This window comes from Parasteatoda tepidariorum, chromosome 3 (assembly GCF_982258835.1).
Source record: "Parasteatoda tepidariorum strain Cologne lab strain chromosome 3, Ptep-v5.0, whole genome shotgun sequence".
In the NCBI taxonomy this organism is placed as follows: Eukaryota; Metazoa; Arthropoda; class Arachnida; order Araneae; family Theridiidae; genus Parasteatoda; species Parasteatoda tepidariorum.
The window spans coordinates 77,772,489-77,798,655 of NC_141757.1; the positions used below are offsets into that span (position 1 = coordinate 77,772,489).

Here is a 26,167-nt window from a genome sequence, read left to right on the forward strand (position 1 = left end):
AATACTTAACTAAATATTATTCAAGTACACACAAATGCTACAAAGAGTAATCACTTGAAATTAGTCTCTCTATTGTTGCCAGGAACAATACCTTTAAACAATACGAGCGCATGTAATAACTCTAATAATAAATTTTGAAAATTAGTTTTGCTTTTTAGTTTGCGTAAAAAGTGAACAATTCTTCAATCAAGTTGTTTTCTTCGCAATTTTCTTTTCTTGATTTCTACGAGACAATTTAAAAGAAAAAAACCCATTTAAAGAAATAGGAACAAAGTAAAACGAGATATAAATTTGCTTTTTAGACTGATACATAATAATAAAATAGACTATTAAGCATTTGCATAAAAAAGCACTTAGATTTTTGAGATAATTTTTCTAATAAATTGAAATGTTACTTTGCATTTAGCATGTATGAATGTTTAAAAATGTCACTCAAAAAAACTTTTTTACTTTCCATAAATGGTGCAAAATGTGTTATTTTACAACGAACTCAGAAAAATTTATTTAAAAAATTTCAATGCGTAATATTTTATTTTTCCTGATAAATATTTTCTACTTGCGTCCCTCTTAAAGTGGGACCTTTTAATTTGCTTCTTACTCGAAATTTTACTAAATGGGGATCAAATATAATTGTTTATTTGGGTCAAAATGTGATTTAATATGAAATTACTCTGAACGCTTGAAATTTTTTTTTATGAAAAATGATAAAATCCTGCGAAATTAGATTAATTCTTTTTCCTCTTCAGTAATAATTTTTCCTCTTAATATTGTATAATTATGTGTTTTATCGTAGATATCTTTTGAAAGAAGCTTATTTTAAAATGATATTAATATGTTCACCCATTAACTTCTACATTCCCATTAACTAACATTAATGAAGGTATATTCCATTTTAACAATTATTATATGTTTAGTTTAATCTTAATAGGTATTTTAATAACTACTAAATAAGATTTTAAACTCTATAAATATGTATAATGGTGTGATATTTTCGATACTTTAAAATATTAAAAAACATTTAACTCCAATCTCAGATTGTACCTCCTCATAGAAACTCTTAAGCTTACTCGTTATATTGCGAGAAGAGCTTACTCATATTGTGTGGTTGTTTTTTAAATAAGTTGGTAGAGATGATAAATACATTTAGATAAGTCTTGCATTTCATACGATCATTTAACTAAAATATTATCTTCAAAATAATGCATTATATTTACGAAGATATTCATTCTGAATGTGAATAATTATTTATTCCAAGAAATGAGCAATTTGAATTAATAGTTCAGCAAATAAGATAATCAATGTTTGAGAGTTAGGGAATTACATTAGCAGCTCTGATTCATTGATTCGCTATTACATTTTTTAGTTGATTAACAGGATCGCTCACTCACAATTTTGTTCCCTGATTCAAATTTTTTTATTCTTTAAATCGCTAATTCACACATTTGTTAATTCGATTATATTTATTTGCTCAATTATTGAATAAGTGATTTGCTTATTCATTGGTTTGTTGATTTGCTGATTCGTCCACCTACTGGTCTTCTTATCAATCGATTTGATACCCCATTGATAGATTGGTTTGTTAATTCACTGATTTTCTTTAATTTGTCGATTCACGAACTTATTTTTTTCACTAATTTGCTTCTTGATTTATTATCTGATTCAATGATTAGCTCCAACAATTGTCATCGGATTCAGTAATTAGATTCTATATTTATTTGCTTATTCCTTTATTTCTTCTTTTATTGTTTAACTGATTCAGAATTATTTGCCGTTTCATTGATTCAACCTATTTATTAATTCTCTAAGTTCATTGGTTGCCTAATTCGAATTTACACATGATGCTTATTGTCTCGATTTGCGAAACTGAGAATACTGAGAATAAAAATGAGCAATTAATCCATTTTCCCAAACATGTTCATTTTTTCCCCTCTAAATCATTATTTTTGTAATTAAATTATTTTATAAAGTAACATAATTACGTTAGAAAAAAATTTGTATATTACATCATTCCTCTTGTTTCGGGAGATTTATTACCGGAACTTGGATATTTTCATGTCGCTGATTTACATTTTTAATGACATTTTTCGTCTATTTTTTGTCGAAAGGTTCAAATTTAAAAACATTATATATAACAGAGGATCGCATAAATGTAGTGATAAATTTCCCAAGGAGTCAGTACGCATAATCAAGATTACAATTACATAAAACCTATTCCAGGAAATATCGTCATACGCCGCTAGGGAGGCTTCCCTATCATGAGCTGTTTCTTCGTGTGCTTCTGAACAGGTTATATTAGGCAAATGCCCCTAACTACTTACGACGACATTTCGTGGCATAAGTTTTTATGCATTTTAAATCCTGTGGATGTGTACTAAATGCCCTCGAAATTAGTCGCAACATTTACACGACCACCATTTTTAAATTTGCATATTTCGACAAAAAATTGACCAAAAATGTCGTTTTAAAAAAAATAAGTAACTTTAAGAGCAAATCTAATTTCAGATTGAAATCATCACTACCGAATTAGGCAAGATCAAGTATTTGTATAAATGCAACAAAAAACAATTTTGCCCGCGCATATGTTTGTGTATTTTTGTTAATTTTTACAAACTAAAGCACTTAATTTGTAAAAAAAGAAGAAAAAAAATTTATTGAGCAAAGAGACAGATCGAAAAAAAAAATCAATTTATATCGTATATATTCTTAAAAAAGCTGTAAGAAGATTTACACTAATAGTTTTTGATCTGTATATTTTTCTTTGAGAACATCTGAAAAGATTCATTTTTTTTAATAATACGATAGTGAGAGCGATCTTTTCAACTTTAAATTCCTTTTAAACTTTAAATTAAGCAAAAATCAACTAGCTACTACAATGTAAAGAAATTCAAATCAAAATAAAGTAATGACTTCCTGCACCCTGAAAAAAAATTGATTTTACGGATCAATTTTTTCTGGTGATTAATTTTTATCAGAAAATGTTACAGAACAAAACAAAATCTGACATACTTCATCTTTACAGTAATAATTACCGTAAAATCACTTAATGACTCTAATTAAATCAACGCAACTGTCAAAATTACTGTATAAGATTTTACACTAAAAATAAATATTATGGTAAAATGGATTTTACAGATGATGCACCCAAAGTTCAATACTTTATATCTTAAATTGATGATAAATTCTTTTACAGTGTACAACTGAGTTCAAAATATTTTGTTGGTTTAAAGATTGTTTTGACTATTTCACTTAATAAACGGATATTTTATTTAAATACCTCATTAAATAAAATCCACAACAACTGTTTTTAAAAACAATTATTAAAAAAAGAATGATATGTGAAATTTTATGCATTTTTCATTCAAAATTTCAAAATATTGCTTTTGCATTCAGTTAAGCCCTTAAAAGTAGATCATCCACAATAAAAAATTGACCGGAAGCATTTAACTTGGTATTGATAATGGTTCCATTCTTTTTCGATCTCAATATTGAAAAATGATATTTTCTTATCTTTTTTTTTAAATCTAGTTTCATCAAGAAATAGTTACGCCTATTTTTATAAGAGCAAAATATAACAGGCTCACGCCCATTACGTTATTTCGTAATTAACTGCATTCTATAGTGTGAAATTAATTTATTTCAGTCAAATACCATTAATTATAAAGCTATCAACGTTACAAAATTGTAACTTATAACAACAGTTTGATTTACAGTGTTCTTTCACCGCTCTCTTTCCAAAAATGTAAACATAATTTATAAATAACTTGTCACGCCAAACAATGTTTTAAAAAATTGAATTGCATTATGCGACATATGCAGAACCTAATTAAATAGCTGACGAATAATTTTACGATATTGAAGCTTATAATTATTGTACCATTGATAAGGTGTTTTATCAAAAATTTCTTTTGGAACATTTCAATCAAATTTTGAAATGATGTTCAAGAAGTTTAATAATTAGCTTGCTAATGAACAATTATAATATGTTTAGTTTGATTTTACCATACAAAATGTATGCCAAAATTTTTATTAGGGAATAATAAATAAAATTCAAAGTTTTCAAGAATATCAAGTATGAAATGTGCTAAACAAGTACTGTGAACCTGAAAAAATGCAACATAAGGGATAAAATTTGATTGATAGTTCATGATTGATAGTTGATTGATAGTTCCCTCATTGATTGATAGTTCATGATTGATAGTTGATTGATAGTTCCCTCATTGATTGATAGTTCATGGGTTAAAATCCCCTTGACATCGGGAAAACCGTGTTAGGATTTCGTAGTTTTCCTCTCCGTGTAACGCAATCTTTATTAAATAAGAAAACTACAGAATTGCATACCTAAAAATTTAACACTTGTTATTTTTATCACAGTTAACTGTTGTAAAAAATAAAGACGACCATCACTGTGACCCATTATTGGTACACAAATCTCTTTTTAATTTATTCCAAAAATAAGAAAACTACATAATTGCATATCTAATAACTTTACGCCTGTTACTTTTATCACCGCTAACTATTATTAAAAAAATTATCAATGTACATCGTGCTAATCCATTTTCCTTTTATAAATCGCTTTTAATTGTTTCTAAAAATAAGAAAACTACAAAAGTGCATACCTAACAACCAGACGCGTACTTTTTATAACCCCTAGCAATTGTAAAAGAAAATTATGGAAGTTCATCTTGCTGATCCATTCTCCCCGTACAAATTTTTTTTTAAATTTATTCTGAGAGCACCAAGAAAACTACAGAATTGCATACTTAACAACTTAACGCCTGTTATTTTTATGGCTTAGATTGTGTTACATCTCCGGCTAGTTCCATCAAAAAGTCCTCCACAAAGGCTAGTTCGTCCTAACGGTTGATCCAGGAATTTCCTTGTCTTCTGATTTAAGTTGAAAATTACAAGGCTACGGAGTTGAATATTGATAATCGTAAACTTGGAATTGGGTCGGCTGTTCTACGCCAGTTATAAAATAAAATATTTCATGAAGTTCATAGTACGAAGATTTCATTTAAAATCAGCCATCTGTACTTTAAATATCTAAAATATTCAAACAAGTTATTCCTATTTCATTTCAAAGCTCGTGCATTTCACGATTATCTCTTCTGCCAAACTAAGGACCACGTGATTGTCAAAGCAGTTATATCAACAAATTCTTCAGACTTAAGGACTCCTAATATCTTAAAACGAACAATGATGAATTTGGCCCACTATTCAAATAACGACTTCATATAACACGTCAAATGTTAAAGTATAACACGCATTACACGCAAAAAAAACATGTAAAAAGTTAAAATATAAAAGATAAATTAAGTTCACGTATAAGTAAAGTTAAGAATTGTGAAATAAATTTCGACAGAGGATTAAAAAATGCTCAATGCAATGTTTAAAAATTCGCATTTTTCATAAGGTACAGATAGTCTATTAATTCTTAGAATAGGACATACGTTGCCTTCTTATTTCTGAATTCATTCAATTAATTCCGTCTACCTTCAGTATAACTAGTATCAGTATCAAACCATTTCACTTTAGACTTTCAAATCTGAAAAAATTATCAGAAATGAACAAGTGGCTCAAAATATTTTTGCCTGTTGTTACCTTTCCTATGAAATAGAATTAATAACAAATTAATACACGCATATTAGATTTGAGTTATTAAAATTTGTTCGCAATGAATTGTTGACTGATTTTTAAATTATTTGGGGAGCTAATTTAAAATATGAGTATTAATTTATTTTTTCATTTAAATTAGGATCATAATGGCACGATCATAACGGAACATTTTTATATTTACGAGCAACAAATTGCAAACAGCTTCTTTACAAAAATCAAATTGAATAATAATTTAATTAAATTATCTAAAACTAATGTTTTTCATAACTTCCTTCACAAAAGAAATTTTTTTCTCATTATAAATTATATAAAGCTAAGTTTTACAAGTGCATTTACAATAATATAAATGTTTTTTTAACCACAAGGCAGGAGGAGGCAGATTCTATAATCTCTTCTTTCATTTGATTTGCTTAAAAATTTAATAGAAGTTCTTATACCATTTTTGTCATTTCCATAAAATTATGAGGTTTTTTAATTTTTCTCAAAAATATTAAAAGAAATAATTAATTGATCAGATACATTAAACATAGCAAAATTCCTAATAGGAAATGTTTTCGATTTATATATATTGTTTAACAATATTAAATTAAACCAATTAAAATTCAAGTAGTTATTGAATCTGTGATAGTGAAAATCGTTGCTTCAATAAAACTTTATTTAAATTACTCCATACATATATGACTCAATCGAAAAATTTGCTTTATCATTATCGTTTTTATAATAAGAAAAAAAGTATGGTCTAAGGAAGAAAAAAAAAGCTCAGTATTTTTTACCAAAGCGTTTTGGTAATGATATTGGTAAATTAGCAACTAAATATAGTTTTATAATATGTGATAAAATTAACAACTAAATATAGTTTTATAATATGTGATAAAATTAACAACTAAATATAGTTTTATAATATGTGATAAAATTTGGTAATTTTATCATTATATCTTGGCATGGCATTAAAATCCTTTATTCAGTTAAATTTACTTTTTAGTTTTGTATTCTTTACTGAATATGTAGTAATAAGAACTGTGATTTCAAAAACCAGAATTTCTGTTAAACCGTTCTTATATGACGGAAAAATTACTAAATAATTGATTTAAATGCCACATATTTTGTTTTTATTAACCAGAATTATGGGGGTTCTTTTAATCAGCAATGTCATTACCATTCAGAGCGGTATTTTTACCGGAGTTGTACGCCAGTTATTTTATCACTGCTAATTATTAAAAAAGAAACTTATAGACGTCCATCATGGAGATCTGTTATCCGCATACAAATCTTTTTTTAAAATTTATTTAAAAAATAGGAAAACTACAGAATTACATACATAACAAATTAACATCTGTTATTTTTATCACAATTAAGTATTATAAAAAAATTATCGACATACATTATAATTTTTTAATTTGTTCTAAAAATACGAAAACTACAGGATTGCATACCTAGCAACTTAACGCCTGTCATTTTTATCACAGTTAACTACTATTAAAAAAATCATCGACGTCCACCTCAGTGACTCATTATCCGTTTGTTAATTTATACATACATATCGTTACATACAAATCGTTATACATATCGGTTTTTAATTTATTCTAAAAATAAGAAAACTACTGAGTTGCATACCTAAAAATTTAGCACAGTTAACTGTTGTAAAAAATAAAGACGACCATCACTGTGATCCATTATTGGTATACAAATCTTTTTTTAATTTATTCAAAAAATAAGAAAACTACAGAATTGCATATCCAACAACTTTACGCCTGTTACTTTTATCACTGCTAAATATTATAAAAGAAAATTACCAATGTACATGGTGCTAATCCATATTCCTTGTATAAATCACTTTTAATTGCTTCTAAAAATAAGAAAACTACAAAAGTACGTATCTAACAACTAAACGCGTTATTTTTGTCACTCCTAGTAATGTTGAAAGAAAGTTATCGAAGTTCATCGTAGTGATCCATTCTCCCCGTACAATTTTTTTTTTAAATTTATTCTGTAAACACCAAGAAAACTACAGAATTACATACTTAACAACTTAGCGCCAGTTATTTTTATCACTGCTAACTATTATAAAAAAATTATCGACGTTTACCTATGGCGGTGATCTTAACTAATTTTCCTTAATGGATAACGACCATGTGCAGAAAGATTCAAAAATAGCAATTTTTAATCCAAATGAATATTTCTTTCTGATACAATTGCTATTTTTCCTGAAAATTTTTCAGATTTCTCAAGTGTGTGGCAATACCTCTTTTTTGTCCTCCTTGCTTGCTTAAAATTAGTTGCCTGAGAATACCACTTTAAATTAATTTCTGCTAATTACTGCTACAACTATGTTAATTACAAATCTTTTTAAATTCTTTCAAAAATGACCCGAAATTCAACCTGGATTGGGAAAGGTCGCTTGACGACCTTGTGAGAAATATGGGCGTGACGTTACCTAATTAAATGTAGCAAGATCAAGATCAAATATATTCAAATTACTTTCTATATTTTTCTTGCTTCAAGTAGGTATATAAACTGTCGTTCGATTGATTCAGAATCATTCAAGCTCTCCAGTTCCGAAGTTTATCTTTTCTTTAGAAAAATATTCTTAATCATACAACATGATGTTCAAGGTAAGATTTATCATGATAAAAAAAATGGATTCTCAAAATACGTAATTAAATGGTCTAAAATAATAAATTTAATAAATAATTTCAAAGATAGCAATTAGCCTTCAGTTTGCTTACTATAGTTTGCCTACTTAGCTTACTATATTCGCTGGTTTGCGCAATATTTTCATAAACTAAAATGTCAAGTTTTAGGCAGAAACGATTCATAATTTTTCTTAACCCTCTGACTCTTTAGTTATGAAATACAGCCTCGTACACCTAAGTCCTTTTTTCGTTAACGGAAAAATTTTTTAAACATGACTTACTTCCAAACTATAATTTTTTTAACTTGCACTTATTCGCAATAATTTAGATCTCAGTGAAACAATTGTTCATCATTAAAACGTCTTTAATTTACAAATTCAATAACTGATAAATTGTTAATTACTGATATTTCAATTACTGATGAAATTCAATTACTGATAAATTTTCAGAATAAAAATTAATTTAAACTACTTTCTTTTGATTTTACATTTTAGAACAAATATAATTCCAAGAATCTAACAGATTTTTTTAGTAACTATTAGATTTTTTATAATTAAAAATACCAAAATATATTTTTACTTCTAATTAGAGAGTCAGAAAAAATATATATATATAAGAGACACCGGATCTACGCCAAAGGGTTAAAGTAATTATTTTGGACTACAATTTTTAGAAATATTGCTGCCATTCAAAGTTTTCTTCTTTAAAAATAATTTTAACAGGTTTTTTTTCAAATTTTATTATTTTCATTTCACATTTGAAAGATTCGAAAAGAATATTCGTTGCATTCTTTTTGTATTCATATAAAAAAAATTTCATTTATTAACATAGGCTTTAATACACGGACATAAAAGGAAAACAAATGTATGAAAGTGACTCAAGTTTTGATCAACATTTAGTATAGCGTTATTGAATTAATTAATATATTTTTACTTGTAATTGGAGCTTTGGAAAAAATATATATTTAAGGGAGACCGGTGTCCCATCTTTGAAATAGGGTTAAAACAATTTTTTAGATAATAAATTTTAGAAATATTATTGCAATTAAAAGTTTCCTTCGTTAAAAATAATTTTAACTGCTTTTTCAAGGTTTATTTTTATTTCTAATTTGAAAGTTTCGAAAAAAAATCCGTTACTTTCTTTTTGTATTCCTGTAAAAAAAGTTTCATTTGTAAAAGTAAATTTCATTTACATATGCTTCAATACATAGACATAAAAAAAAATTGTATGAAAATGATTCAACATTTGATCAGCATTTAATATAACATAACTGATTTAATTATTAATGAAAAAAAATATTTTTCTTACAGGCTCTTCTTATCGCCTCCCTTGCCGCCGTTGCACTAGCACAATACGGCTATGGTCACGCCCCTGCATACGGTCATCATGATGACTACGTAAGTTTACTTTATGATTTTCATTCCATGTTTCTTGAATTTATTAAAAAATATATTATAATCCGTAAGATTTTTAATAAGTTTTAATTATATTTCAAATGTACATTGCGGACGTTGATAAGCTTTAGACATAAAGAACTGAAAAAAATCTCTATATTTAAATTTTAAAGCTAGTCTGCACTTTGCTAGTATAGTTTTTCACAGTTTTAAAGCAGAAAAATTTTACTTACATTAATTCAAAAATTTCAAATTTCATTTTCCAATTTTACTTTATTTGAACATTATATTTTTAAAAATGTGAAAAAATATATTTTTTTTAATATTAGCTGAAAAAAGAGTTAAAGGTTGTAGAAAGAAAAATAGCAGAGTTGAGTATTAGTGTTTTTTCTTAAGTAACGAGTAAAATACAAGTACAAGAATAAAAGTACCGAGTTTTTAACAGAAAGTACAGTTCCAGAAAAGCAACGAATGAAAAGTTAAAATACAATTATAACGAATGCATTTACATACTGAGAAGTAAGAATCGATTCACAGAATATGATAATATTTACCGTGTTTCTGGCTCTATGGGAACACCAAAAAGCTCGGTAATTTTTACTGAAGCACTGTGATAATAATTCGCAAGTTTTCTTATCAAATATTTTTCATATCGTAACTTAAATTTTTCTTAATTCACTTGTAATGATTTTTTCTTTTTACTCTATCAAAAATTCCAGGTCTCATAATAACGGTACATTTGTATTGGCACATTTTGTGCATCATTCATAAAATCCATTTTATCTTAAAATCCATTTTTACCAGTTCCATTTTTCAGAAAATGTATCTTAATTTTTATAATAATATTTATTTAACTAGAGGGATTCAATAATTTCACGAAAGATATTACTCTAAAAATTTAGTTATATCAGATTTTTTATTCAGTAATATGTTCCAGTAGCAATGAACTTTACGGTAAAAAGTATTGACACCTTCAGTGTCGACATTTTTTACCAGAATTTTATCCGAAACTTCTGCAGTGTAATGTGCTTTAATGTATATAGCTAATTAATTTTAATTTTCATTACAATGTGAAATGTAAATATGATTTTTAAATTACCTTTGAGTATTATATTAAATATAGTTTTAATAAAAATTAATAGAATCTATAGATATAAGACAAAAAAGTAAAAATATCGAAGACAAAATACTCAATCGTTAGTAACTGTACTGAGGAATAAGATTTTTGATCGCAAAACATGAAGTAACCCCATTAAATCCCCATTAGTTTTGATATATCTATACTTTTTAGTCACTCTTAAAGTTTTATGAGTTTTAGAATAATAATCGTACATAATTTGGCAAAAATTATAAATTATCTATGTCTACAATTTAGGCTCAACCCATCCCATACCAATATGGATACGACATTGCTGGTGACCACGGTGAATTCAAACAGACCAGACAAGAGCAAGGAGATGGACACGGCAATGTTCAAGGAAGCTACAGCTACGTTGATGCCCATGGAATCCAAAGACAAGTTGACTACGTAGCTGATGGACATGGTTTCCGTGCCTCCGTAAAGACCAATGAACCAGGAACCGAAAGCCAAAACCCCGCTGATGTTGAACTCCATGCCCAACCTGCTCAAGTACACCAACCAGCCTACTCTGCACCAAGATACGCTGCCGCCCCAGCCCCACACTACGGAGGATACGGACACTACTAAAAAGGTACATTTTCTTTTTTAATTTATAAGTCAATTTGTTCAAAATATATCAAAAACTAATAAATGCATAAAAATGTCATTGTGACATATATGGAAATCATAAAAAAAAAGAGTTATTAGAGTTAAAAGAGTTAAAAGAGTTAGAGTCCACTATTAAATAGGTATGAACACATAATATATATAGGTATATAATAGGTATAGGTATAGAAACGCAAACATTTTATTAAAGATTTCGATGCAAAATTTATTTATTGTTAACATGAGGTGTTTGACTAAACGGTCTTAATGTAAACAACCGTTACTGGTGCATTAATTTAGAATTCAAACTTATGATATTAGTGCTTAATTTAAATTTATTATTTATTTTAAAATTAATTTTAGCAGTCGGTTTTTTATTAAAGATAAAAAAGAGTTTCTGATGAGATTCCAGGGGTCCCACATTACTATAAAACAACTCAACTCAACTTTCGCACGAAGAAATAGTTGTAAGTTCGTACTACTAGACTAATTTCAGTTCTGACAATGAGATAGAACGTGATAATTAAACAATTTTACCGAACAGATGTTTTTCTAATTTAGCAATTTATACAATTAAGAAAATGATGATTATTTTTCTACACTTATTCAATAAAACCATTATTTTTGTAAAAGTTCAATCTGAAATTCATTAATAATTTAATTAAATGCTTGTTTATTTAAATTTTTGATGTCATGAGTTATATTTAAAGTTGATTATATATTTACTTGAGTTTATATCAGCTGATTGTATTTTTTGCACAATAATTTCAATTCATTCAATCTTTACAAAAAGTGCCAAAAATTGAGTAAATTTTACATAAATTGATTAAGTTTCATTTCAGGTGATAAAATTTTACATAAAAAGATTTAATTCTATTAATCTTTTTTAATTAAATATTAAATTGCTTTTATTCAATAGTATTTAACCTTCGAACTAAAGTTATGTAATATGATAGAATTTATTATTTTTCTTGAATTTACTGAGACTATTCAAATTTTTTCAAATATTTAATGGAAAATTTTAGGTAAAATCATAATAATTCGTTCTTAATACCATTTAAAGTTGATATCTCATGTATTCAATTTAATTGATGCATTCAATTAAATCTGATTAGGTTTACTCATGCTACTTTCAAAATTGAATGATTATTTTGCCAGAAAAAAACATGCAAAAAGAAAATATGATTAAAATACGTGGTTTCACTTATAGCAATTTTAGTGTTTTAACAATTATAGAAAAATATTCCCTCCTCTTACTAAAATTCTTATAGCATTGCTAAATATCATGCGAAAGCTTAACAATAAGCATATTAAAGCAATATGAAAAACAGAATCATTAAACAAAATCTGTATTTTAAACAAGAGAAATATTCCTTCGATATTCTTTTTAATTATTACAGTATTGCTTAACATTTGAGAGTTCTAAAATGGAATATTATTTGAGTTTTATTGTAAAATATTCCTAATAATAATATTTTTTTCATTTCAGATAAATCATCTAGGATTTTACAATTTACAAAAGAATTTATTGCTATTCTAAAATAGAATCATTTATTATAGAATTTCTCATGTATGATCAACATTTCTATTTATTACATGAAGCCTAATCCTTCGTTTCTAATCCACTTCAGGAATTAATTATTTAATTTTGTATGAAAATAAAAACAGCTTTATGGCTTATCACATGATTTTGTAAATATTTAGTTCAATAAATTAATTTATTTTTAATTGTGTCTTATATTTATTCACTATACTATTTAGCAATAGAATTCATCCTGTAATTTATTAGGTTTGACACATTTCGAGACATTTTAGATGATTTGAGGCTATCAGCCTTAAAATTTATAAAATATACATGTTTTCCATAAAACAAAATCCGGTTACTTAAAATAATATATTGAAATATGGAGCATTCAAAATAATATTTCTATAATTAAAATAAGTCACAACATATTCCTCAACACAACTTCCATTTATTGTGATCTTCCTATTACTTTTGCAATAAAGAAAATATTTATTTTTGTGTTTTAATACTTTTATAACGAAAGCGATTACAATGTACGCAAAGATAATTTTAAAAATATTGTCTCTCTTTTAATGCAATTTTAAATTTTTTTAACATATAACTTTCAATTTAAACTGTTCTAAAATATTGATAAAAAATGTTTTTAAGCATTAGTTATATTTTGTGGATGTGACAACATTGCTATATTATTAAATTTTGCTCAAATAATTATAAAAATATTTATAATTTAACCGTTAAACTGCATTTTATGTCGATAGTACATAATATTAGTTAAACTATTGAAGGGATAAAGTAAGATATTCTAGCTTTATTTTACTACTTTTCCCTTCAGAGTAAAAGAAGTGTAATAAATGCTGCATTCAGGTTTCAAAAAAGTTCTTGAAAATAAGAAGTAATTTTGAAAAATTTTCCATGATGGACACGGTTAATGGTTTACGTCAGTTGGAAACGAAGTGGAAAACATTTTGATCATTTTGAGAATATTTAATATATAAATGATATAATATATAGCTCTACCTTAAGTATATTTTCCTTGAATTTTTAACAATTATGCTTTAAAAAAAGTTGGTTTTACATTGTTTAGAATCATAATTTTTCAAAATAATTAGAATATTTCTGAGAAAAGAACTTAAATAGTCTAAAAACTCCTACAATCTAAATATATCTTAGTAAAAGAACGAATTTTTTTAATGTAATGCTTTTGCAAGTTCAATAATTAAGGTAAAGAATAATAAATGCATTAATACTAAGCCAACAAACAAGTTATTAAAATAACAAAGCAGTAAAAAAATTCCCAAGCTTCTGATGGCAGCTACTTTACAACAAACTGGTGCTTCACTATGTGTTCCATTACACCAAAACCAAGTATAGTTCCTAGTGTAGTAAAGCCCCTAGAATGTTCTTTTACACTACTTGGTGTAAAGTGGCCACCACCATGTTTTTTATTTAGTAACAGTAAAAATTATAACGACAGTAAGCTATCATACGCATAAGAATCAGTAAAGTTACTTTTAAGATACAATATAAAACAGAATCTAAAGATGCAATTTAAAGCAAGGATCATAAATTTTTGGGACATATTTACAGTTTTTCTTAAAATAAAAATAGTTTGTTAATCAGACAAACACACAGAAGAGGCAGAATAATATGAATTCGATCAAAACTGAAGTGAATAAAAGTTAAATATTTTAAAATTATTTTATACAATTGATAAATTTAAGTAAATCTTATGAAACTAAAGCTAAAAACGTACACGCATTTTATAAATATTTATATCAGTTGTTTATCAAATAAATGCAAAAAGGATAACAATCAGATAAATTACTTGACAAATAATTGACAACAATCAATATTTTTTATCATTCAGGGAAATAATTCTAACTCACATGGTATTTAGTCGGCTATGGCAAGATTGTCAAATAAAAGTGATAAGAAATACGTTTCATGTAGACAAACGGCCATCTTGGCTACTATATTTACAATATCTTGAAATTGCACAATTATTCGCCTTTAAACTTTAAATAACAGTCCAAGATCCTTTATTATACGTTTAAAACTTGATTTTCCATTATTTCATAAAAACGTTTAGTTAAATACTCAAATATACATCTATTACTCTCCAAATTTACGGACCTCCGAAAAACAGCAGTTGCGGTCATGTTAACCGTAGGAGTTTTTCGTGACTTTTCACACCATGTAACGCAAATGCAAGTTAGTTCCATAAAAAGTCCTCCACGAATTCTAGTTTGTCTCTATGCTTGATTCAAGAGTTCCCTTGTCTTCAGGGGTGAGTTCAAAATACAAGGATATGGAGTTGAACATTTATAGTCATAAACTCATAATCGTGTCTGCTGTTATTTACCAATGAGCTATAAATTAGAGTAGGCTACATCAATTATTTGTCTAAATATTCAACTACATCCTTTGAATTGTGCTAGAACGTTCGATTCGTTGTTAACTTGAAAGAAAATAAGCATTCACACAATTTTTATAATTTTTCAATGCGCGATTCGCGACCGCAACGCTCGAGTACGCCCTCTAGCGGGAGTCTGAAAATAGCAAGCATTAATTTACTAAGTTTTCATTTAGTTCCATCAAAATCATTGGCAGAATCAGGCGCCATTTTCTTAGCAGCAAATAAGGAGCAAAATTCCCCTAAGGAAAAGGCGAAAGAACTTGAAAAAACTCTCCAGAATATTGGTATATCTTTCAGAAACAGAACACGTCAAACATTTGAAGAAAAATTCCTCAGTAATTTTTATCTTCTATTATCAAAAAACTTGCAACTGATAACTTCCGATTTCGGGATCGCTGATCACTGTTACAGATGTGTATTACGGTAAAATACATTGCTGCTGTCTTCAATTCATTACAAATTAAAGTGGTCAACATTGCTTTCTTTATTCCAATGAATAAATGTGAATTCAGAACGTACAGAACTGTAATAGTTATAGAATATTCTTCTTCTTTTTATAGAATAGTATATATTTCTGAATCTATATAATTCGGAAAACAACAATGAAGAATTATCAGAATTACTTGAAATAGTATCATTTGTACTGATTATTCATAAATTTTTATCGTTTTCTTGGTAAGTGTTTTTTAGTTTTGAAAGAATAATTTCAACTAGAATTCAGCTATTCTGTTTTTAAGCTACATATTAAAATTCATATCGAGATCTTACAATTATAAAATTTTGCTGTGTGGTTTGTTATCTAAAAGTAATGAAGGGATAAACTATGTATATATTATTGGAGAATAAAGTTTTCAAACAAAGAACATATCATTTTGGAATTCTCCGGATTTATAATAATCAGGTAAGTGTTATGATTTTTATAATAAAAAATTTGCTTGTAAGTAATTTTTTTTTCTTATTTGATGATAATTCTCTACGGAATGATTTTTTACGTTTGATTAAGAACTGGAAGAATAAAAAAACGAAACAATATGGAAGTTTTTTATTTCAGTATGAGGAATTTTTAAAATCGTCTTTTTATTCTATGAATTCTTTTTCTTACGTTTTTTAGTTTATAATTTTTTGATAAAAATTGTTGTTAAAATAATTTTTTTGAAAAATTAAATGGTATAACATTATTTGCTTACGTAAACTTCGTGCATATTCTAATGTTTGAAGTAATATGATTCAGAAAAGTAAGGAATAAAAATTCGGTACTTGCGTATTAACGCCACCGCAACTACAGATTTGGCGGTTGTTAAGTGCATCTACACCTAAAGATTTTGCGACAAATCATAAAATAAAACACTTTATTATTTAAAATCAAAACACTTTCAAAATTCAGAACACTTTATTTAAAATCAAAGTAGATAATCGGATTTCGGTGGAAAATGAGCCGATATAGAGTTTAACATAGATTCTAAACAATCTCTATTTTCTTTCATCTCATGCTGTCGCCACATGAACTCTAATAAATAAGATTCCAAATGAAATTACATTTCCAAAACGTACGTTTACCATAATAAAGTTTCATGTCATAAGAATCGGTACATTTTCGGTTTTTCTTTTTTCTTTTTTTTTTTTTTTTAGTAAAATATTTCGCTCCTGAAAAAATAAAATTGCATCTTGTTCTATTTTTGGCAAATCCCAAAGACGCATTTTTGTAGCACCAAAAAATGGAGTCAAAAATTGAAGAACATATCATTTTGGAATTCTCCGGATTTATAAAGCAGGTAAGTGTTATAATTTATAAAATAAAAAATTTTACTTGTAAATAATTTTTTATCTTATTTGATGATAGTTTTCTATAGAATAGTTTTCTACGTCCAATTATTAATAAAACAAAAACATGAAAGTTTTTTAATTTTAATGTGAAGAATTTTTAGAATTGTTTTTTTCTTTTGTTTCGTAATCATTCTTTATTTTAGGTTTTTTAGTTTCTAAATAAAGATTTTTATTAAAATTGTTGTCAAAAAACTATTTTTACAAAATTAAATTGCATGTAAAATTTTGAGGCTTATGTATACTTTTTGCTTTTTTTAATGTTTGAAGTAATATGATTCTTAAAGCTATGGAATGTAAAGTTTAAATTGGCTTTTCATGCTATATCATTAAATTTAGTGAAACTATTTCCCAGGAGGTTTTAACTCTAATAAGAAGATACATATTTTTTTCCTGTTTACTTACAAATATTTTTCCGATGTGTTTTGGATGTTCCTTCCCTAAAAAAAAAAAAAAAAAAAAAAAAAAAAAAAAAAAGAGGGGATACCATTTTGTTTCCGTTTGCATAAGAAAGAATATCAAACATTTTTCTTTTTTAAATTTAATAAGCCACAATAAAGAAGAAACGTTACAATGCTACACGCTACATTAAAGACGTTTCCAGAGTAACTGAATGATTGTTCATTTAGAAATCGCAAGTATTCGTCTCATACAACAGCGCCCCCTATAGTTCGTTGCGATCGCGATACACCACAGTTTTCACAATGAATAAAATCATTTGAAGGTGGAATTCATTTATTGTCTTACTTAAATTATTTATTTCATTATACTTCAATGAAAGTTAAATTCATAAGTAGGCTTCGGAAATAATAATGTAAGCTTCGTTACTTTTCTTTTAAATTTAAATTTTAGTTGATTGATTAAATTATTAAAATTATTCATTAAATTTCTTTTGAAAATTGATGCAATATTACAAATGGTCTCACTTACCCCCACCCCCCAAAGAAAAACTCATGATATTCCATTTTATAAGGAAAGTATTAGGAAAGATTTATTTGAATATTAGGCAGATGTTCCATTAGCTTTAGAGGCATCCCTGCCCTTGCTACCGTGTATTGCCGCGTCATTTATCCAATAATATTTTGAATATATACAGTCCTTGTTTTATGTTTAAGTAGAAAATTAGAGTAAGAAAGAAGAGCCGATCTTATTTAGTTATGCTTCCTAAATCAGAATTATGTTTTTACAAAATTAATTCGGTATATTACTTGTTCAGTACAGTACAGTACAGTCTAAATATCTGTATTGCCTGAGGTCCAGCTAATCAAATATTAATCAAAATTGATAATAGATTAAGTAATAATGCCACAATGTTTAAAATAGTTAATTCCAGTTAAGCGTGATTTACAGAAATTTAAAAAATAAAAATTATTAAAAGAAAACTGCTCTTTAAAACCTTTAAGTTAACCCAAAAATCTTATCATTTGTTCTTTCAAAAACACTGCTTGAAATTTCATTCATTTGAACTGACCATTAAAGTGCGTTAACTTTTAAGTTTCAATAATAATGAAAAATAATTACATCTTCAATTAAATCACAAATATTAATTGTTTTAAGTCAGTAAAATTGTTATTTTTGAAGTTTATTTTTTCAGTAGTTTTTAAGTTATACATTTAATACGAAAATATAAGAGACACAAGGAATTCCGTGCATATTTTTTTTCAACTTGAAGGAAAAAAATTCACTTAAAAATTGGAATTACCTAAGAAAAAATAAAATAGAGAAAGGAGAGATAATAATTGACAAATTTTTAAAACAGCAAAAGATGAACAAAATTTATTTGAACTGAAACAGAAATACTAAAAAAAAAAATCAAAAAAATTACACTTTAATTAGCAAACACCATTCTTAGATATTATTAAAAACGAATTACTTATGTAGAAATGGTATGCCTTAAAAAAACGGCTTGCTGAAGAAAAAAAATGGTATTTTTAACTTTTTACTTACCCTTTATACTATTGAAAAATTTCAGAGAAACCTGAAAATAAGAACTATTTCACAGGTGGTTGCTGACGTTTAGTTGGAAAGATCAAACTTATGTGACTTGATTTCATGAGATGATTCGAAAATTGAGATGGGATAGCTGAGAATAGTTACCTAGCACATCATCTTTGAACAATATATTAAATTGAACAAGATTACACTTTTTTTTTATTTTAAAAGATATTCTCTCTATTTATGAATGCATTTTCATAAATTTCATGTTATAACCGTCTTTGAACAGTCTAAAGCCCTGGATACGTAGATTAAGTAGCGACACACCATCTTATTGACCGGACTTTCTGTTCTTAAACGCAATTTTTTATTGATCAATATTTTCTTATTCTTGAAGATATCATAATTTTTAACATTTTATTCATTTTTATTTTTCTCTCTGAAATTATTTGCTTTATTTTTATTCTATTCACTGGAAATAATACCTTATCTATAAGTTAAAACTTTATCATTTTGTCTTTCATAAACTGCTGTAATTTTTTTCTGTCGTTTTTTTATGAGGTTCAAAGGGTGGTATAATTTGAGAATTTAACCCATCAATTTTGAAGAATTTAAAAGAATTTTATGGGCATTATTATCGTGTTTAAAGAAAAAGTTTCCCCAATACTTCAAATCTTTTTCTTCTCTATCAATACCAATTGCTATTTGCTCTTTTAGAATAAAAAAATTACAAAAACTTAAAGTACAATTAGTTAAATTTAAAATGAAATCTCAATTATAATTTTAGATGCCAATAACAAAATCTTAAAATATTTCAAAATTGAGGTTTAATTTTTAAAATATTAAATGAAATGAAAATGTGTTTATCAATTAAATATAAAACCGTACTATTTTACCCTATCAAGTACATAAAGATATTTTATTCATCTATTTTATGTTTTTTTTAATAGTTTGTCACCTCAAATGCTAACAAAATAAACAGTTCAATTTATTTGCACTTGGTAACTTTGCACTGGTGAATTTATCGCCAGCACTGGCGAAATGGAAAAGTACTTATAAAACATATTATAAATATAAAACCAATTAACTCACTTGAACAGCATTAATATTTTCAGAAATAATCTTGTCTTTAATTGTATTACCTTATACTCTCATCAATATCACAAACATAAGAGTTAAAGCTCTTAAATTTATATGGATTCACTTTGATTGAAATATATTATTTGGGTATTTATAAAATTGCACGATAAATATTTTATTTTAATAAATAATTTCAAAAACAAAACATGTTAATTTTATCAATCGGATGAAAGTTAAACAATCAACCTGCGAGGTATATAAAATGAAAAAATAAATATATATTTTACTGAATTAGTGCAAAGATATTCAAATTGTAAATTTATATATTTCGTTTTGATTCTTTAATAATTTTATATGTTATTTCGAATTTTATAGTTTTATTTCAACCTGGATTGGAAAAGGTCGCTTGACGGCCTTGTGAGAAATATGGGTGTGACGTTACCTAATTAACTGTCGCAAGATCACGATCAAAATATTCAAATTATTTTCTAAATTTTTTGTTGCTTCAAGTAGGTATATAAACTCTCGTACGATTGACTCAGAATCATTCAATCTCAACAGCTCTGAAGTTTATCTTTTCTTTAGAAAAACATTCTTAAGCATACAACATGATGTTCAAGGTAAGGTTTATCATGATTTTAAAAAATGGATTTTTAAAATACGTAATTAAACGGTCTGAAAAAATAAATTTAATAAATAATTTCAATGATGGCAATTAGCTTTCAGTTTACTTACTATAGCTTTTATACTATAGTTTGCTACTATAGTTTACTATAGTTTGCTTACTTAGTATACTACATTCGCAGGTTTGCACAATATTTTTACAAACTAAAATGTAATGTTTCTTTATTCAGAAACTATTATAAAAATAATAATAATAGTAATAATAATAAGTTTTCTCAGCCCGTTGACGCAGAATTTTCATGAAGCATATTTATCGTACTTTTTTCATTATTTTGTATTAATTTAAGGCCAAAATAGGTTAAAAAGTATTGTATTTAGTATTTTAAAAATTTTTGATTATGAAATACGGCCTCAGACAACGGTGTCCTTTTTTCGTTAAAGGTAAAATTTTCTTAGGATAACGTTAAAGGTAAAAAATTTTAATTTTATAAACACTTCCAAGCAATAATTTTTCAAAATCACACTTATTTGCTGTAATTTAGATCTTAGAGAAACAATTGTTTATCATTGAAATTTCTTTAATTTACGAATTCAATTATTGAAGAATTTATGATTATGAATAAAAAAGCAATTTAAACTACTTTCTTTAGATTTCACATTTTAGAATAAATATAGTAATAATTTTAGTAACTATTAGATTTTTTTTATAATTTAAAATACCAAAAAATAGTTTTAATTGTAATTAGTGCTTTAGAAAAAATATATATATTTGAGGGACAACAGCGTCCCATTTTTAAGAAAGGGCTAAAGCAATTTTTTAGATAATAAATTTTAGAAATATTATTATAATTAAAAGTTTCCTTCTTCAAAAATAATTTTAACTGCGTTTTTCAAGTTTTATTATTTTCATTTCTCACTTGAAAGTTTTGAAAAAAATATCCGTTACTTTTTTTTGTATTCCTGTAAAATTTGCTTTCATTTTATTAACGCATGCATTTATTAATACATAGCATTTATTAATGCATGCATTTATTATACATGCATTTATTAATACACTATGTATTTATTAATACATAGACATAAAAGGAAAAAAAATTGTAAGAAAATTATTCAACATTTGATCAGCATTTAATACGGCATAACTGATTTAATTATTAATGCAAAACATATTTTTCTAATAGGCTCTCCTTATCGCCTCCCTCGCCGCCGTTGCATTAGCTCAATACGGCTATGGTCACGCCCCTGCATACGGTCATCATGATGACTACGTAAGTTTGCTTTATGATTTTCATTCCATGTTTCATGAATTTGTATAAAAATATTATTATTTGTAGGATTTTTAATAAGTTTTAATTATATTCGGAATGTACGTTGCGGACGTTGATAAGCTATAGACTTAAAGAACTGAAAAAAATCTCTATATTTAAATTTTAAAGCTAGTCTGCACTTTACTAGTATAGTTTTTCAGTTTTAAATTCAAAAATATAAAATTTCATTTCCTAATTACTTACTTTATTTGAATAAGATATTTTTAAAGATATGAAAAAAATATACTTTTTTGAATATTTGTTGAAAAAAAAGAGTTAAAAATTGTTGAAGGAAAAATAACACAGTTGAGCATTAGTGTAAAGAGTTTTTTCTTTAGTAGCGAGTAAAGTACAAATACTGGAATAAAAGTACCGAGTTTTAAACGGAAGGTATAGTTCTAGAAGAGCAACGAGTAAAAAGTTCAAATACAATTATAAAAAATGGACTTACACTCTCTGAAAAAAAGATATAGTTAAAACTGGCAGAATATGTTAATAATTACCGTATTCCTGACTCTATGGGAACAACAAAAAGCTCGGTAATTTTAACCGAAGATCTTTGATAATAGTTCGTAAGTATTCTTATCAAATTTTTTTATTTCGTAGCTGAAATTTCATTAAATTTACTTCTAATGATTTTTTCTAATTACACTATCAATAATACAGATTAAAATTATGGTATAAAGTATAGGCACTTTGGGTACATCATTCGTAAAATCCATTTTTTCCTGTTCCATTTTTTAGAAAATATATCGTAATTTTTAAAGTAATATTGATTTAATTAGAGTGATTCAATAATTTGACAACAGATATTACTGTAAAAATTTAGGTATATCAGATTTTTTATTCAGTAATATGTTCCAGTAGCAATGGATTTTAAGGTAAAAATTATCCACACCCTGAGAGCCGGTACTTTTTACCGAAATTTTATCTGGAATTTTTTACAGTGTAATGTGCTTTTATGTATATCGCTAATTAATTTTAATTACACTGTGAAATTTAAATATAATTTTTTAATTACTTTTAAATATTATTTTATATTATTTTGTATATTTTCTGGAGTATAATATTTTGAATATTAGATTAAATATAGTCTAAATAAAGATGAATAGAATCTATAGATATAAGACAAAAAAGGAGAAATATCGAGGAAAAAATGTACAATCGTTAATAATTGTACTTTCTTATAAAATAAAAATTGAGGTATGAGATATTTGATCGCAAAATGCGAAGTAACCCCATTAAATTCTTATTAATTTTGATATTTCAATACTTTAAAGATTCTGATTCAAACTTTTTAGTTTTTCTTAAATAAATTATATATGTCTACAATTTAGGCTCAACCCATCCCATACCAATATGGATACGACATTGCCGGTGACCACGGTGAATTCAAACAGACCAGACAAGAGCACGGAGATGGACACGGCAACGTTCAAGGAAGCTACAGCTACGTTGATGCCCATGGAATCCAAAGACAAGTTGACTATGTAGCTGATGGACATGGTTTCCGTGCCTCTGTCAAGACCAACGAACCAGGAACTGACAACCAAAGCCCCGCTGATGTTGAACTCCATGCCCAACCTGCTCAAGTACACCAACCAGCCTACTCTGCACCAAGATACGGACACTATTAAATAGGTATGAACACAAAATATATAAAGGTATATAATAGGTATAGGTATATAATAGGTATAGGTATAGAAACGCAAGCATTTTATAAAAGATTTCGATGCAAAATTTATTTATTTATTTATCGTTAACATGAGGCGTTTGACTATAAACAGTCTTAATGTAAACAACCTATACTAGTGCAATAATTTAGAAATCAAACTTATGATCTTAGTGATTAATTTTATTTCATTAATTATTTTAAAATTATTTTTTGCAGTCTGTTTTCATTAAAGATAAAAAAGAGTTTCTGGTGAGATTCTAAGGCCCCACATAACTATAAAACAACTCAACTTTCGGTCGAAGAAATAGTTGTACGTTCGTACTACTAGACTTAAATTCCGACAGAGAGGTAGAACGTGATAATTAAACAATTTTACCAAAAGATATTTTTGAATTTATCAATTTATACAATTAACAAAATGTTGAAAATTTTTCTGCACTTATTCAATAAAACCATTATTTTTTAAGTTTAATCTAAAATTCAAAAATAATTAGATTAAATATTTTATTTAAATTTTTAATTTGATGAGTTATATTTTAAGTTGATTATTAATTTATTTGAGTTTATATCATTTGATTGCATTTTTTACATAATAATTTTAATCTTTGCAAAAATTGTCAAAAATTGAGTAAATTTTATATAAATTGATTAAGTTTTATTTCAGGTATTATGTTTTACACAAAATGATTTAATTCTATTACTAATATTTTTAAATTAAATCCTAAATTGCTTTTATTTAATAGCATTTAGCCTTCAAAATATGAACCAAAGTTATGTAATATGATAGAATTTACTATTTTTCTTAAATTTACTGAAATTATTAGAATTTTTTCAAATTTTTAATAGAAAATTTTAAATAAAATCATAATAATTAGTTTTCAATACCATTTAAAGTTGATATCTTATGCATTCAATTAAATCTGATTATGTTTTATTTTGCTACTTTCAAAATTGAAGGATTATTTTACTAGAAAAAACATGCAAAAATAAAATATGATTAAAATACATAATTTCACTAATAGTCACTTTAGTGTTTTAACAGTTATAGAGTAAATATCCCCTCCTCGTACTAAAAGTTTTATAGCAATGTTAAATATCATGCAAAAGTTTAACATTAAGTATATGAAAGCAATATGAAAATCAGAATCATTAAATAAAATCTGTATTTAAAACACAAGAAATATTCATTCCATATTCTTTATAATTATTACAGTATTGTTTTACATTTAAGAGTTCTAAAATGGAATATTGTTTGAATTTTATAGTAAAATATATCTAATAATTATATTTTTTTCTTTTCAGATAAATCATCTAGGATTTTACAATTTACAAAAGAATTCTATGCTATTCTAAAATAGGATCATTTAGTGTGGAATTTTCACGTGTGATCAACACTTCTATTTATTTCATAAAGCCTAATCCTTCTTTTATAATCCACTTCAAGAATTAATTTTTTAATTTTGTATGAAAACAAAAACAGCTTTATGGCTTATCACCTTATTTTGTAAATATTTAGTTCAATAAATTAATTTATTTTCAATTGTGTCATATATTTATTGCCTATACTATTCAGCAATAGAATTCATCTGTAATTTATTAAGTTAAGCACATTTCGAGACACTTTAGACGATTTGAAGCTATCAATTTTAAGATTTATAAAATGTACACGTTCTCTGTAAAAAATTCTGTCACTTTAAATAATGTACTCAAATATTGAACATTCAAAATGTAATAAATTTCGCTGTAAAATACACTGTTATAAATTTCGGATTAAATTACGCTATAAAGTACCGGAACTTTGGGTGGATCATCCGTAAAATCTATTTTTATCGTTATATATCATACCGTAATTTCTACAATATATTTATTAAATTGCAGTGATTCAGTATTTTACGTAATTATTGCTGTAAAAATTGCAATTGATCAGATTTTTTTGACCGTAATATGTTCCGATAATATGGATTTTATGGTTAAAAGTACCATCCTCATGACTGCCGGTAATTTTCACCGCAATCTGATCCAGAATTTTTAACAGTATATTAAATAATATCAATGATTACTGAGAAAAGTTCATCGTTTTACATTTTCCTGTTCCAAACTTTCTTTAAAAATTGTTGATATGTATTTATAAACCATGATTTTATAAACCATGCTACTTAAAGACTACAAATGTCTCAATTTTTCTTTAAAAAAAAGAATACCATAATTAAGGAAATATTTCTACATTTATGACAGAAATAATCAACTGAATAAATAACATCGCGGAAGAAAAAAAACTTCTTGCTAAAACCACACATAGATGGTGCCACGAATTAAGAAAGTAGAAGAGCGGAGAAGAAATGTGGAAAAGAATATTATACTTGATTTTAAAGCGATACAGCAAAGAATACTATTAAATTTCAAAATAATTTCTTA

The 26,167-nt window shown here is 26.2% G+C and overlaps 2 protein-coding genes across 2 annotated transcripts; both read left to right on the forward strand.

Annotated features, from left to right (window-relative positions):
* Positions 1-8,120: 8,120 nt before the first annotated feature.
* Positions 8,121-13,097, forward strand: LOC139425792 (cuticle protein 10.9-like). The gene is made up of 4 exons (XM_071181743.2): positions 8,121-8,228; positions 9,560-9,646; positions 11,019-11,355; positions 12,859-13,097. Exons 1-3 carry the CDS (start codon positions 8,217-8,219, stop codon positions 11,349-11,351), a joined length of 432 nt encoding a protein of 143 aa, XP_071037844.1. The 5' UTR covers positions 8,121-8,216; the 3' UTR covers positions 11,352-11,355; positions 12,859-13,097.
* Positions 13,098-20,650: 7,553 nt separating this feature from the next.
* LOC107438980 (cuticle protein 10.9) lies at positions 20,651-25,292 on the forward strand. The gene is made up of 4 exons (XM_087159632.1): positions 20,651-20,766; positions 21,952-22,038; positions 23,415-23,718; positions 25,055-25,292. Exons 1-3 carry the CDS (start codon positions 20,755-20,757, stop codon positions 23,712-23,714), a joined length of 399 nt encoding a protein of 132 aa, XP_087015758.1. The 5' UTR covers positions 20,651-20,754; the 3' UTR covers positions 23,715-23,718; positions 25,055-25,292.
* Positions 25,293-26,167: the final 875 nt, after the last annotated feature.